This window comes from Camponotus vicinus, unplaced genomic scaffold (assembly GCF_025532165.1).
Source record: "Camponotus vicinus isolate PSW18456_S1 unplaced genomic scaffold, iyCamVici1.0 SCAF_3, whole genome shotgun sequence".
Classification (NCBI taxonomy): domain Eukaryota; kingdom Metazoa; phylum Arthropoda; class Insecta; order Hymenoptera; family Formicidae; genus Camponotus; species Camponotus vicinus.
The window spans coordinates 3970259-3985864 of record NW_028141967.1 but is presented as its reverse complement, the minus strand read 5'-3'; the positions used below and the strand labels follow the sequence as shown (position 1 = coordinate 3985864).

At 27.4% G+C, this 15606-nt stretch overlaps 3 protein-coding genes across 3 annotated transcripts; 1 reads left to right on the top strand and 2 right to left on the bottom strand.

The window, feature by feature from the left end:
* Positions 1-1533: 1533 nt before the first annotated feature.
* Cog3 (conserved oligomeric Golgi complex subunit 3) lies at positions 1534-5710 on the top strand. Its single transcript, XM_083094144.1, has 3 exons — positions 1534-1713; positions 2183-2246; positions 2624-5710. Exon 3 carries the CDS (start codon positions 2631-2633, stop codon positions 5070-5072), a length of 2442 nt encoding a protein of 813 aa, XP_082950270.1. The 5' UTR covers positions 1534-1713; positions 2183-2246; positions 2624-2630; the 3' UTR covers positions 5073-5710.
* Positions 5711-5760: 50 nt separating this feature from the next.
* LOC145968583 (uncharacterized) lies at positions 5761-7689 on the bottom strand. The gene is made up of 3 exons (XM_083094159.1): positions 6988-7689; positions 6439-6620; positions 5761-6012 (listed from the first exon to the last, which is right to left on the bottom strand). Exons 1-3 carry the CDS (start codon positions 7085-7087, stop codon positions 6010-6012), a joined length of 285 nt encoding a protein of 94 aa, XP_082950285.1. The 5' UTR covers positions 7088-7689; the 3' UTR covers positions 5761-6009.
* A 747-nt stretch (positions 7690-8436) lies between these two features.
* LOC145968575 (salivary alpha-glucosidase) lies at positions 8437-14522 on the bottom strand. The gene is made up of 11 exons (XM_083094148.1): positions 14265-14522; positions 13023-13222; positions 12678-12857; positions 12075-12232; positions 11658-11792; positions 10972-11171; positions 10577-10778; positions 9910-10358; positions 9530-9676; positions 8860-8960; positions 8437-8736 (listed from the first exon to the last, which is right to left on the bottom strand). The coding sequence occupies exons 2-11, from the start codon at positions 13192-13194 to the stop codon at positions 8579-8581; spliced, it is 1902 nt and encodes a 633-aa protein (XP_082950274.1). The 5' UTR covers positions 13195-13222; positions 14265-14522; the 3' UTR covers positions 8437-8578.
* Between the last annotated feature and the right edge of the window lie 1084 nt (positions 14523-15606).

Here is a 15606-nt window from a genome sequence, read left to right as displayed (position 1 = left end):
AATAATATATTAAATTGTTTTTAGATTATTAAATTAAATTATTATTTTTTTTTTAGATTATTGCATCTATTATTATTATAAATTTAAATTTTTATGTATCAATAATCTAAGATTTTAATCTGTCTTTCCTCTTTCTCTTTTCTGATTTATTTGTTATGTTATACATATCTAATATAATATTTACAAATCTATACTCTATATATATTCTGTAAAGAACATAAATCTATATTCTATATTCTATCTCCAGACTAAAAAATAATTCATCACTCACCGATACGATGCGGAGTTGCATGATTGATACATGAATGCTCGATGTGAGTAAGAATATTAATCTGTAAAATACAAATATATATTATAGATTTAAATTATTTATAAAAAGCAGTAAAATAATATTTCATAATATAATTTTCGCGTAAAATATTAAATTCTTTTATCTTGCTTAAATAGACATTTAATAAGAAGATTATATAATTTTTTTTTACGAAAAGAGTATTTTTTAAATTTCTGTTTAAACGATTATAAATTTTAATGGGAATTAAAAAATTATCATTCTATTACAATTATATTATGATTGATAATTCAACACTCATCTGTTTCTTTAATGATGCGAATGTACATATATTTCGTATGGCCTCAATATTTCATTGAATCACACCGCTCAATTTATCAATTATTTCCAAAGACAAGAATAACAATACACGAATCGCAGGCTCGAATGACTAAGGTTAAATGCAAAGCATCAATCAAAAGCATCAGCAAGCCAAAAGTATCAATCGTTAATTAATGATTAATTTATAATTCAACAAACGCAAAGTATTTCGCGTATGAATTTATTTAAACAGCGCGTCAAATTATTATATTAATATAACAGAACAACAAACTTCGAATATTCACGTTGCGACTCATCTCTGCGATGTATGATGTGATGTTTGCATTCAATGATCTCTCCCCTCCATTTCTTGTCATTCGCGCGCCAAAAGTCAGGTAGGAACGCGAGTCATATATTTCGTCATATTTTGTCTCGGAATGTGATCGTGTCGATTAATAAATGTCAAAAATACCATCTTATTTTTATTAATTTTATTTTTATTATTTTTATTAATTTTATTAATTTTATTTTTATTATTTTTATTAATAATTATTCTTATTACAATAATTATAATAATATTACCTGTTGCTATCGCGTATTAATTCAAATTCGTGCGATGGCGTCTGGTATCGAGATTACGACTGAAGTTGAACGAAAACCGCGATGACGTCACGTTAACGATTGATTCAAGGACACAAAGTATGTTTCGTGCGTGAGTTTATTATTTAAACAGCGTGTGTTAATTTATTATATTATTGTAATATAATACAACAGAGGAGAGAGAAAGAGAAAGAGAGACAACAAACTTCGCGTTACTCGCGACGCAAGACGTGACGTACGATTTTTTGTGACACTTGCGGTGACTCTCCCCTCCACCATCTTGTTGTCATTCGCGCGCAAAGTCAGGCGGCCGGCAAAAAACGCGAGTCGCTCCGCGTATTTCGTCGTGTTGTGTCTCGAAATGTGATCGCGTGAGTGAGTGAACGTCAAAAACGCGATCGTTTCTATTACAATTATTAATTATCGGTTGCCAATCGCGTGTATTTCGTGTAAGTGCCATGAAAACGCAACATAAGACGAGAGGAGGAGGAGGAGGCCCAGGGAAAACATCGGGCAATCGTGAGGTAAGTTTATAATTTTATTAACTTATTATTATCAGTTTAATTAGGCATTATTAATTCAGTTGGATATGTTGGAATATTTGACACGCGTATTATTATTAGAATTATTTTGCGAAATTTTATTTCGAAGGGATACTTTTGTTAAGATATTTCACGCGTATTTTATATTTTATATTATTTTTTTTACTTTATTTTTATTTTATTTTATATTATATTTTATATTTAAATTTTATATTATTTTATATATTTTGTTATATATTTTATTATATTATATTTTATTATATATTTATATTTGTATTTTATTATATATTTTATTATATTTTATATTATATTTATTTTATATTTTATATTTTTTAATATAAAATCGATCGCAGAAATAAACGAGCGTTTAGCTTAAATTAATAATCAATGATTTACTTAATTAATGATATGTATAATAACTGCTTTAACTTTGATGTATTTATATTTATAGATCCGTCAACTTGTCAATGTGTCATCTTGTGTATCTGTCATCTTGTGTCAGTTCCATCGTGTCGGTGAGTGTTAAATTATTTTTTATTTAAATTGGGAGGCAATTTGATTGATAGTAAGAAAGGATCGATCAATATTTCTTATTCTTGGAGAACGATTTATCACAATATTTTCAAATAAATAGAGAGAGAGAGGCGCGTTATTATTATTATGGATTAGGTAGGTTAAGGTGGGAAATTCTCTCTCTAAAGTCGATAATGCAGTTGGTTAAGTCGGTAATATCAATGTCACACGTAGACAGCTTCTTGCAATTTATACTCAGTTTTTATAACGATTTATCAAGTAAATTTACTTAAATTCACAGTTTTGGGAAACTGTGATCTTAATTAGGATAAGTATCATACACACAATTATGTTGATTTTTGAATATCCTTATCGCAAGTAAAAGCATGTCTAAGACAAGAGCAATTCCGCATAACCTCGTTCAATGGGACCAGAGTGACAATCTTTTGGCCCCATTGACAGAATGTCAAAAGGACTGCTTAATGAATCTAGAGGATGCAATATCTTCGTACTTCCCGTCATCGAATCTGCAAACCAATGTAATCCATAGCGATGAAGAGAAATTGCAAAAAGATCCCCAGGAAAACATCCTTCCGATAGAAAGATATCAGGAGTTACTTCAGCATTACTTGGCCTTGGAGAGAAAATACATGTCCATGTATGATATGAAGTATAATCGGTACCTCGAGGAGCTGAAATCAAGGAGGTTTGAGTGCCACGAGGTTTGTTGCCAGATAGAGAAGGCGTTGGATGACTTTTCTGCGCTCTATAAACAGTATAACGAAGTTTCTGCTAAAACCACTTCTCTGTACGATGCTAGCGAGCAGCTTATTTCTGATCAGAAGCAGCTGAACGCCACGATTGACAGTATTACGGAATATGTTAAGTATTTCAAGGAAATCAATATGATCACAGAAAAGCTAGATGCATCTACATTGTCGATTAATAGCGAAATGTTTTTCTCTATACTAGACAAAATTGATACGAATATAGATTTCATGCAGAGTAATTCGTCGTACAGCGAAAGTGGAGTTTACTTGATACGATACAGGCATTGCCAGTCAAAAGCAATTACATTGATACAGAATTATATTTTCAATCTATTTTCTAAAACCACAGAGAGCATTTTAAATCTGAAGGACAGTGAAAGCTCATCGGGAAATCCAGACACAGCGCTCGCTTTATTCTATGGCAGATTTCAGACAATTTTGTCCAAGACAAAACCAGTTATCGAGCAGATTGAAAGCAAATCGTACAAGAGACAAGAGTACGACAGTCTGTTGCTTGAGTGTCATCAATATTATTGGAGTCAGCGAGGTTTAGTGTTAGGTGCAAGTATACAAAAGTCTTTGAATTCTGTCAGAGAGAAATACAACGGTGACCATTGTAGCTTGGTACGACACTCTTGTGCGCTGCTTTTGCACGCATCAATAGATGAACATAAACTCTTTTATGAATTTTTTTCGAAGCAATCGAGCGGGCTGACAGCATATTTAGAGAGTTTGTGTACATCGCTGTATGATGCCTTACGACCTTTTATAATACACATCAATCATCTCGAGACATTGGCAGAAATCTGCTGCATTTTACGAATAGAAATGCTGGACGAATATGTACAAAATAATTTTGAACCATTGGAAGGCTTTGGAAACATATGCTTGCAACTGTTACACGATGTACAGGAGAGATTGGTATTTCGTGCACACTTATATCTGCAGTCTGATGTGTTGAACTACAATCCTTCATCAGGAGACTTGGCGTATCCAGAAAAATTGAAGATGATGGAGGACATAGCGGAGTCGATTAGAGAAGAGACTCGCCAGACTCGCATGAAAAAGATCTCGGTGTCATCAGCTGACAGTTCTGTCCTAGAACCAGTCTCTAGGAATCATATAGTCATCGATTCTATTTATCAAAAGACACACATGGGAAGTTCTCCAGCAGATTTACATGCCATGTGGTATCCCACGGTTCGCAGGACTCTGGTATGTTTGTCAAGGCTTTATCGCTGCGTGGATAGGTCTGTATTCCAATCATTGAGCCAGGAGGCAATTTCCCTTTGTGTCCAAAGCATCGAGAATGCCAGGCAAGAAATTGAGAAGAGAGCGAGCATTCTGGACGCGGAATTGTTTCAGATAAAACACTTGCTGATCCTTAGAGAGCAGATTGCACCATTTCAAGTTGACTTCACTATCAAGGAATACAGTTTGGACTTTTCCAAAGTGAAGACCGCTGCATTTGGGCTCCTTGAGAAAAGTTCCAGGCTCTTTACTTTATCGAACAATGCATTGTTACAGTTTCTCTTGGAAGGTGCACCACAGATGAAAGAACAGCTCATCGATTCAAGAAAACATGTGGATGCAAAGTTAAAGTTTACATGTCAACAACTGATACAACACGCAAGTTATTTATTGATTAGTCCCATTATCAAGTTATTGGAAAAGGACAGATTGCATGATGCAAATTCCAGTCAGGAAAATCCACTAGGAAGTGCAAAGGAAGTGGCAGACATAATAGTTGATGTTTTAAGGATAATCAAGTTTAAATGTCCTGAGATACAACAATCGATGCAGTTATATTTGGCTAATAAAGAAACTGAATTTATTTTATTTAAACCGGTAAAAAATAACATTTGTGCCGCGTTTACGCAATTGTATCAAATATTGAATAAGTATTATAACGCGGAAGAGCTTTTGTTGATTGCGTGTCCTTTACCAGAACAAATTTCTGTTATGTTGAGCTCAACGACGCTAGTTCAAGGAAAATTAAATCGAGAATCACAGTCAACTTTGAAAAGATCACAGTCGATTACTAAACAAGAAGTCTAAATTGCAAGATTTTCGTATTTATTTTTTACTTTTCAAAATTATATAGATTATTGGACAGAATAGTGAGTTAGTTGTAATAAAACGAGCAGATATAAAAATTTTATATGCGAGATGTATGTAATTGTTCATGCAAATGTAAAAATATCTTCTAAGTAAAATGGCTAATAAGTAAAAAATAAAAGTATACTTGTGAAACAAAATTGATAAATTTTAGAATTAAATCGAATAGACAGATTTTGAGAGAGAGAGAGATGCATCAATTTTCATGTGTAATTATATATTTCACATTTGTATATTTCACAATACATCGTTTCATAATTCTATAAATAAAATTAGCTTAAAGAGATTTTGATATTATTATTAGAGTAAATTAATAATTCACTAAAAATAAAATTTGAAAGTAAATTAAATCTTTACTATTTATGAAAAAAATACAATAAAATCAAAGTTTATTTTAAATATTTTAATTCTTTTTTTAAATACAAAACTATGATTTACTTATTTTATTATCATCACTATAATATAATATTTTTATTATTGTGTTTAATTTTTATCATTGCATTTTATAATATATACAATTACATATAATTTCTAGACAAATTTTAGAAAAATTTCTAGAAAATATTTACGATAAAAGTTTCACATTTCATGTAAATAATAACTCTAAATTTTTAAATGACTACGTTTTTGAAATTGTATAAATATTAATAATAAAAGTATGTATAGTATTTAAAAATTTAGAAATGTAATTCCATGAAAATGTGGAAAATATTGTAAAGAGTTAACATTAGAGAGTAAAATTATAATTTTCTGTGACAAGAAATATATATGCAACAATTTAATTCTTATATTTATACAGTACAAACATATATAATAATATTCAAATTATTATAATACTCGACATGATGCCACTGCATTTTTTTGAAATGATGTATATTTACTGAAACATACACATTTAAAATACATTAATATATTAAAAATATAATAGGAGTGTATTGTTTTATTTAAAAATAATCGAATTTAGAAGAAAAGTACATTAGAGCAATATTAATTTCTAAATCAAGAGATGATAAATTATCAATTTCATCATATATTTGTAAATTACTTGAATATTGACTGAATACATTAAATTCCACAAAAATTTGTTTCTTGATAAAAGCTGTATAACAGAATAAAAGGATTTTATAAAACCATATATTTTTATACAAAGAGGGGGAAAATATTAAAAATATGTTTAAAAATTTATGGCACAAATTTCGTACGCATATATGTTAAAATAAACGAAAAAGTCTAATATACACAAAATGCATACCATGAATTTTTGAACATTCTGTATATTTGATGAGTCTCAATTTTGGATACTTACTCTGCCGTTTATGTTCTTGTGTACGTTTGAATTATAACACATTCGAGGTGTGAAACAAAAATACATGAGAATACAGAGCGTCAGCGCTACAATCAACATAAACCACAATGTCCAAAATAATAATAAGCGGAACTTCATCCAGAAAGGAGAAATGTAATAATATTTTGGAGTTTCTTTATTATCTAAAATAAGAGATTGACATAATATATTTTGATGCACTCAATATTATTTTAAAAAAAGGTCCATTATATTTTTATTTTATATATATGTATACATATTTATATATCTCTCATTATCAAATATTTATAAAGTATTTAATGCTATTTTAAAATAATTTACAAATAATTTAAAATAATTTACAAATAAATTTACAAATAATTTAAAATAATTTACAAATAAAAGATATACGATGCTTTGATATCTTTTAAATTAATTAATTAATTAATTTCTCACAAATTAGGGAGTTATAAAGATTAAGAATTACTCGTTTTATTATTTCTAAGAGAGAAAGAGAAATTTAATTGGATAGTATAACGAAACTTTACGAACCTTGGAAATGTTTCCTTTCCATCTTATCGATAATAATAAGAGGGATGGTGTCATAAACCAGGTTTCTCTGAGCAAAAGCGGATTTTTCTTGTAGCTTCATTTTAATGTTTTCCTTGATATACACAATAATACAATAACACTTTGTACAGAGAAATCTTCAAATCCTTTTAATTGAACCTCTTCATTTTGCTTCTTTTCGATATTTACGAGCCTGTCGACATAAACATCGTTGTTTTTGCAAAAATTTCAGGTCGAATTATGTGAGAGAATTATTTGTGTAAATGACAGTATGAGTAAAGATAGCGGTATATGCAAAAGATAAGCAGCAAGATTATGAAAAAGCCGTTATTAATTAACTGTACATTATAGTCATCCCGAATTATCTGTCATTTATTCTTATTGAACGAATATATATATACTGATAATTGGAATATACAGATAATTGGATTACATACGTATAAATGGAGCAATCAATTTTTAGGGTCAAGCTCACTTTTTTTTGATAACATTTTCTCTGAATATAACATTAAAAGTCATCTGTCAGCGGACTGTAAAATTCGCAGAGAGACGCAATTTAAAATACAATATTTTTTACATTTTTTCGCGTTAATCATTACAAATTATCACTGATACACTTCACATTCTGAAATTTGCTGGAGCTGGATTTTTTCTTTTCAGAGATTTAATTTAAATAAATACAATTTACATAGATATCGACGTCTTCATAAAGAATAGATCACTAAGCATATTTATTGCATAAATATCATTATTATGAATACGCGTTTGTTATGCACCTGATGATCTCGAATGATTTCCACAAATATCTGCTTATTGTTAGGTTTTTTTAGTTCATGTAAATCACCATGTTCATCATTTAAAGTAGTTTCTAGCTTTGCATTGACAATGACAGATGATTTTTTTTATTATTTTCAATTCGAATCACTTTCCATTTAGAGATTCATAAACTACATACTAAGGATTAGACTGTTAATTATAACAAAAAGTATTTTAATCAAATTGCACGCGTGTTTTAATTTATTAGAAGTTTTGGATCATATTACATTTATTAGGTAAATAGTTTTTATCAATATCTATCATTATCAATATCTTATCTTACTTAAGTATCGTGACCTATATACCTAATATTTTTTTATATAATGATCAATTTCTCCTTAATAAACATATTGAAAAATCAATATGATATTATTAATAATTCTTAAATTATAAATGATTTAAAATAGCATTTTTGTGAATTGATTTTATAAGTGTAATAAACATGTGTAGAAAATTTTTTAAAACTCTTAAGAATGAGATAAAGAGGATTTCTTGAACTCTTCAGAATTAATCATAAAAATTTGTATTAGCAGATGAATATTTTTTTTCGATATCTTTTTAAAAAAAAGTTTATTCCAAATTGAAGTGTTTATAAGTGAAAGATAGTGATCTGGAATGCTGGATCTAAAACACTATATCAAGAATCTGATTAGCGCCTTGTATATATATATATATATATATATATATATATATATATATATTATATATTTAGAATTCTATTTTTATTATATACATTCTTATTTTTTGCTTATATTAATTATAAAATTTGTGCTATTACAATTATAATGGCACTTATTATTATTTGAAATATAGGTGTGGAATGTGACGCTGAATTATTAGATTCTATTCCATTTTGCGTCGTGCTTTCAGTAGAATTGGTCGTCTCGGTTATGGAGGATGTATCGTTTCTTGCCGCTAAAATAATATTTATAATGATTGATATATATATACTGACTACATTGATAAGACCTGTAATTACTGTCATTTTAACGAGACTGATAAATATGTGATTGTGTGATTAATTAAAAAAATACGCACTTGTGCTGGATTCAGTCGAAGTCTGTTCATTTTTTTTTTGACCTTTTAAGACAAATGCGGCGTTTGCTGTTAATACAAAATTATCCCGTGGAACATCATTTCTAAAAACATATGTTAATTTACAAAGTAATTCGAAAACCGAATAAAATAATTAAGACAGATTATTATTATTATACATATATACAATACAGGATGAATCAGGGAAAGAAGGAGGAAAAACTGTAATATTATACAACAAAAAAAATAATTCGTCGTAAAAATAAAAGTCAAAAAAATATTAAAATTAAAATATTAAAATTACTTAATATTTCTAAAATTTATTCTATTTACTTATCATAATTTTTAAAATAAATTTTTTTTGTATGAGACTATTCTAGAGAAAATTGATTGAAAAAACGCATACTCCCTCCGTCTTTTGCCAACCGTAGGTTGGCAGCAGTCGGGAGTAAAAAATTGAAAAATTGATAACCTATTTACGTTTAAATTGATTTTTTTCATAAAATTTATTAAATGCAATATTTTTATTAAAAAAGTTAATTTTAAATTGCTAAAAATTTATTAATTTATTTTTAATAAAGGCTTATATATTATCTTTTAATAGGAAAGATTGAATTTAAAAAAATTGTGGAAATTATTCGGTAGTATTTGTACATTATGCAATGAAACTTACGTGTTGTGAATTGCATTGCTAGAAGCTACAACAATCTCTAAAGTTTCATCTAAATTAGGATATACAGAGGTCAGATTAATCTTCTCTCGCCGCAAACCCAGATTAATTACAATAATATATAGCTCTTCTGAATAATTTTCCAAGAATCTAATTGTTAATAAAAAAGATAATTAACAATAATTGCAGTATTAAAATGAATTTAAATGAATTTTGTAAATTTTTATGTAATTTACATGCATATACAAAGAATATAAATTTTTGAAAAAATATTAAATAAAATTTAGAGAAATAATAGCTTATAAATAATAAATATAATTTCGAAAAAATAAAATTATTTATATTTGTGTTAATAATGCATATTATATATATATTTCTCCAACCTTTTTAACACCAACACGTGATCATTGTTCAAACTTTTAAGCTCATAAGCTCCATTTCTAAAAATTGGTTTCTTTCTCAGAATAGCCAGTTCTTTATATGTCTTTAAATTACTCTGACTTTTATTTTGTTGCGTCTCCACATTGTTGATATAATCATGAACAGGGAGATACGTAGTTTTATTTTTTGAGAAACCAGCTGAAATTTCAGAATTCCATTGCATGGGAGTTCTCGATGGATCCCTCGAGAAATATTTATAATTCTTTATGCCTCTGGCACATCCCATGGGATCGATGGTTTCGTCCCAACTTATCTCCGTATCCAACATGGCTATTTCTTCGCCATAATATGTATATGCTTGTCCAGGTAAAAGCAAACTAAGCATATGAAGGCCGTCAACTCGATTGAAACCGATTCTCGAGGCTACTCTCGAATTATCATGATTTGAAAGCTGCATTGTAAAAAATAGTTACACATAAATGACGTCAAAAACCTACATTCAATTAATATTTACATATTTTTCAAATTCTAATTATATTAATGCAGTAAAAAATAAATATACAAATCTTTTAAATATCTAATAATATAATCCAATAATAAAAATAAAATAATTTCAAATTTTATTTTTAATTTTGATAAAATTATTTTTAATTTAGTGCTTATTCTTACCACCCAATTGGTACTAGAATTTTCTGGAAGAAGTTTGATCCATTCATCCGAGATACGTTGTTTGATATCACTAGCACTGCTGCTATTACGAATTTGTGTAATAAATTTAAAATTGAAAGGTGGAATTCCTTTGTGCGTGCTATTTCCATAATATGTTATTAAATTATCGTCAGTAATATCATATGATTCCGCGATTAACAACCTAATAATTATAATCATTAAATCATATGAGTTTTATAATAAATTATTATTAAAATTAATATACTGATTGTGAAATAAAGATTAATATATTGAAATTCCTTTTTATATACAAACATAATGCATATATATAATGTTATAATAATATGATATATTAACAATAATAACTGGTCTTAAAAATATTTAATATATCATACTTTGATGTTTTATTATGGATCGATACCCAGTCATCGATGTATTTACGAAATATATAAAGAAGAGCAGTGTTCTCGGAAAGACCAAAGGTATAAATGCCTTTTGTGGATTCGTTTTTTAAGGCTTCGTCCTCGAAGAAATATGGCACCGCGTTAATTACAAAACCATCAACCTCTCTTTTTAACCAAAAGTCAAATATATCCTATTCACAAAAATTAATTATTTATTAATTATGACAAAAAATAAATATTACAGTCCTTGCTTATTTTTTTAAATAAAAATTGAAAAGATATACATCTTAATTATTGATTAATAATGAATTATTGATGAATTTAATATATTAATTTAATATAATATAAGTCATATACATATTGATTAAATATTTCTTTGATTTAAAACAAAAAAAAAGTAATACTTATTTTTTATACTTTTTAATATTTCTTAAATTTATTGGAATTATTAATTAATAATAAGTTGCTTTGGCTTTAACTAAAAACTTTAACTCTTACTAAATTATTTAAAAAATTGCACTCTGCTCTAAAAAAATTAAATTTTATATTTTAACTCTTTATTCTTGTCAGTATTCTTTTCAGTTTTTATCGCAATTTTTAATTTAGATTTATAAAATTTTTAAATTTAAAAATATAAAAAAATATTCTGTTATTTATATATTAAATAAACATATTACCATCAATTCTTCAATCACTTTCTCGTTTCTTAAATTAAGATCCGGTTGAGAATCAAGAAACTTATGATAGTACCATTGTTGTCTTTCTTTATGCCATGTCCATGCAGATCCTTCACTATCGTTGTATGCGCTCACCTATAAAAAGTAATAAAAAAAAAATATATATTTTTCTTTTAAATAAAATATATATTTTCTTTATTGCTGTTTATAAATTGGATGTCAATAATTTAAAAAAAAATTATTGTAAAAAGTTTATCGTGTAAAAATATATCAAGAAATTCATGCATAATTCGACTTTAAACATTTTGCTATTACTAGCTTCTGTTGTATAAAAAAATTTTAAGTTTGCTTAAAAAAATTGTTGGAATAACGCTATATCAATAAAACAATAAAACAATAAAACTGGCAAAAATATACCCAGTTATTCGGTGGAATATTTGTGCCATTTTTATCAATTCTGCCATCAGTCCAAATATAATAGTCAGTGTACGGCTTGATATTTTGTGCCGACATTTGAAACCATTCGTGTTGATCGCTGGAATGATTTGGGATGATATCTAGAATGACTCTTAATCCTAAAAGGAGTTAACAGTAAAGTCATTAAATATAAATAGTGCGAGCGTTTAAGAAAAAATATAATATTAGAATATATTAAATATCGAAATCATATTATACATGTAAAAGAAACCATCTGATGGATAATTGAAATTTTTTAAAATTTGAATACAAAGAATAAAAATTAAAAGAATAAAAATTAAAATACAAGTTATACTTTAACTTTTATAGTTTAATAATAACCATCAACTTTTATATGAAAATTAATTCTAATGAAAATTATTTACACAAAAGTTTTTCAAACTAAAAAAACTTTCAGATTTACTTTCATTACTATAAAATACATCTCTTAAAATATAAAAGAGATTTATCAAGAATCAGAACAGTATCTTTGTTACTGAAAATAAATGACAATAAAATTGGAAATATCATAAGATTTTAATTGTATACTGTATATTATTATACCTCGATTGTGTGCTTCTTGTATGAAATTATCGAAAACATTTAAATCTCCGAAAAGAGGATGTATGTCCGTATAATTAGAGACATCATATCCCGAATCGATCAATGGCGACGGGTAAATAGGATTTAACCAAATTGTCTCGATTCCGAGATCGTTGAGATAACCGAGTCGATTAATAATACCTGCGAATTAATTAAAGCTATTTAGCAATATACGCATTAAAATATTTTTATAGTGTATTATATATGGGTCAATGTATATGAATATATCAATAATAATATCTTATAGAGTTATATATGACCGATGAAAGCTTAATTTCCGGCTCTAAAGCAATTTGTGTGACCTACCCTTCAGGTCGCCCTCTCCATTACCATCGCTGTCCTGAAATCCTCTAGGCCAAATCTGATAAACTAACGTAGTTTCCCACCATTTTCTATCCGCAAGTTCCTTGCTATCCACGTCGCTTATCAAAAGTCCTAAAGCGCTTATCAATGCGACGTAGCGTGTAAGCGTTAACATGGCGTACTAAATTTGATAAAGCCTCAATCTGCAATTTTCGAGGAGAAGCAAATTGAAAGCTTTATTCGATGTTAGTAAGATGATCTCAGATGAAATAAAGCAATCTCAAAATTAGCAATTATTAATTAGTAATTTACTTATAACAAATTTATCGAAAAAATTTTCGCATCTTTACAATATCCGTACGATGCAGCTACAGCTTGTATTATATTACATGTTACAGATTAGATCAGAAATCTAATTCTAATGAGATTCAATATAATTTATATTTTTCCATAAAAATTTTTTCATAATATATTTTAATTATTACTAATATTTATTGATAAAAATATATATTTTGTTTTTAAAGTTTGTTCTAGAGAATATACTCTTGCAATGTTCTTTTTATTCGAGTATAGAATAGCAAGTAGTTTATGGATAGAAATGCAAAAATTATGATAAAGATAGAAAACTCGCCAATTATAAATTTAAAAAAATTTATCCATTACAAGAAATATATGATTGAAGGCAATAACTTTTTATCTTTATATATACTTTTATATCATTAAAAACAATGAAAATATTTAGTTTGTTTCCTCTATTTGCTATAAAATATTACAAAAATTTATTAGAAAATATAAGAGAATTAGAATTTTTATCATTAGAATTTTTAAGAAATACTTACAATGATAAAAATAATTAATTAATATTTAAATTGTTAATATTTAATTTGTTTTCTCTATTTACTAGAAAATATTATTAGAATTTATTAGAAAATATTAGAATTAGAATTTTTATTATTAGAATTTTTAAGGATATTTACAATGATAAAAATATTGACAGCAAAGTATAGAGCTTTTTAATGATACGTATAAAAATAAAAAAAAAATATATACTTCTTAAGAGATAATTAAAAATATATTAAAAAAGAGCACATTTTTGAAAAAATATATTCATTTTGTATTAAATTTTATTTGTATTTTACTAAAGATACATCTTAATATTCTTGAATGAGGTCAGGAAATTGTTTAATTTATTATTCAAATTTTTTCGATTTATTGTAATAGCAATGCTTATCTGAAGAAACTCACCTAGGACGAGACGATTCTCATTAAACCTGAGCTTTCCTCGATGATTGTTTGCTGATTAATTACACTCGTGCTTGATCACAATCAATTTTAATATTTTACAAATATATTTATCAATATTTACATGTTTTTCAATACGTCCGTTCGTGACATCGTCTCCTCGTGGATGACGAAAAAATGGTGCGGGAAAACTTCCACAGTCTACACAATAGATAACTATGTTATCGGTGTCGGCGGCCCCGCCTGTCGCTGTCGATGCAGTTATGATTTAGGGTAGGGATATTCCAACATCCCTATTCTATCAATCACTCGGCCAAGAACTGATAGTTACATTCTCAAAGAAAAAGTCTTTATTTATATCCCGATAGCAGCGACGTGCAGATCACATAGTTTGCGTGCAGAACAGAGTGGTAATTCTTTAATATCACACGTATATTGCATCGCGTATCTGCTCTCTTTTTTTTATTGTACTTCAAAAATGGGAAGAAAAATAGCGCGACGACTGAATCGTCGCGAAACGTCAAGGGTTAATTTCTGTTTTATCTCTTTTGGCCGCAAAAAAATATTATCGTATCTTTGTTTTTTTTGCCCGATTCTCGATATTCGAGAACGTAGTAATGAACAATATCGCATTTCCCGTTGCAACTGTTGCAACGTGATGCGATTGTTGCAGACGCTAGTCGATTCATCGGCTGTGCGTTAATTATTATTTCGCGATAACGATTTATCAAAAGTAATCAGATTTATTATTTCACATAACGTAGTGTCTACACTGTTAAAAATACGCTATATAATACAAACATTGATCTCGAATTTGATTGAAAGATTTAAAATCATAATTGAATTTATTTTATCTCTTGATACGTTTTAAGATTAATTTGTAACGTTTGCTTTCATCATATTTGTTCATTAAAAATATATAAAAGTGAATTGGTCTCCTATCAAATCATTGCGATTGATTTAACTTATCTTAATTATTATTAAAAAAATGACATGCTATGTGCATTAGTTAATCATGCGATGAAAAACAAAGTAATAACCCAGATAAATATATCGATACTTTATTCGAGGAATAAATTATGACTTTATATACTTCCATTATTATTTTAATTTGAACTAAAGAATCAAATATAAATCTTCAGTTGCTAAATTTTTTAAATCAATTAAATATGTTAATATGTGTTTTAATTAATTGAATTATAATTAATTTATAGTTTATAAAATTTTCACGTCAGTCATCGTCCTTGAGAGAAAATAACAAATAATAAATAACAAATAATACAAGCTAAAATTATGAAATGTATATAAATATAAATTATAAATTATAGTTATTTTATATCATTCC

Bases quoted from the DNA above. Each gene is read 5' to 3' on its own strand.
- Cog3 (XM_083094144.1), top strand. From the start codon at position 2,631: ATGTCTAAGACAAGAGCAATTCCGCATAACCTCGTTCAATGGGACCAG.
- LOC145968583 (XM_083094159.1), bottom strand. From the start codon at position 7,087: ATGAAGCTACAAGAAAAATCCGCTTTTGCTCAGAGAAACCTGGTTTAT. The intron at 6,621-6,987 runs GTTCGTAAAGTT...CTCTTATTTTAG, and splicing joins GGAAAGGAAACATTTCCAAG to ATAATAAAGAAACTCCAAAA.
- LOC145968575 (XM_083094148.1), bottom strand. From the start codon at position 13,194: ATGTTAACGCTTACACGCTACGTCGCATTGATAAGCGCTTTAGGACTT. The intron at 12,233-12,677 runs GTATAATAATAT...AACTCCTTTTAG, and splicing joins ACAAGAAGCACACAATCGAG to GATTAAGAGTCATTCTAGAT. The intron at 10,779-10,971 runs GTATGATATATT...TATAATTATTAG, and splicing joins ATCCATAATAAAACATCAAA to GTTGTTAATCGCGGAATCAT.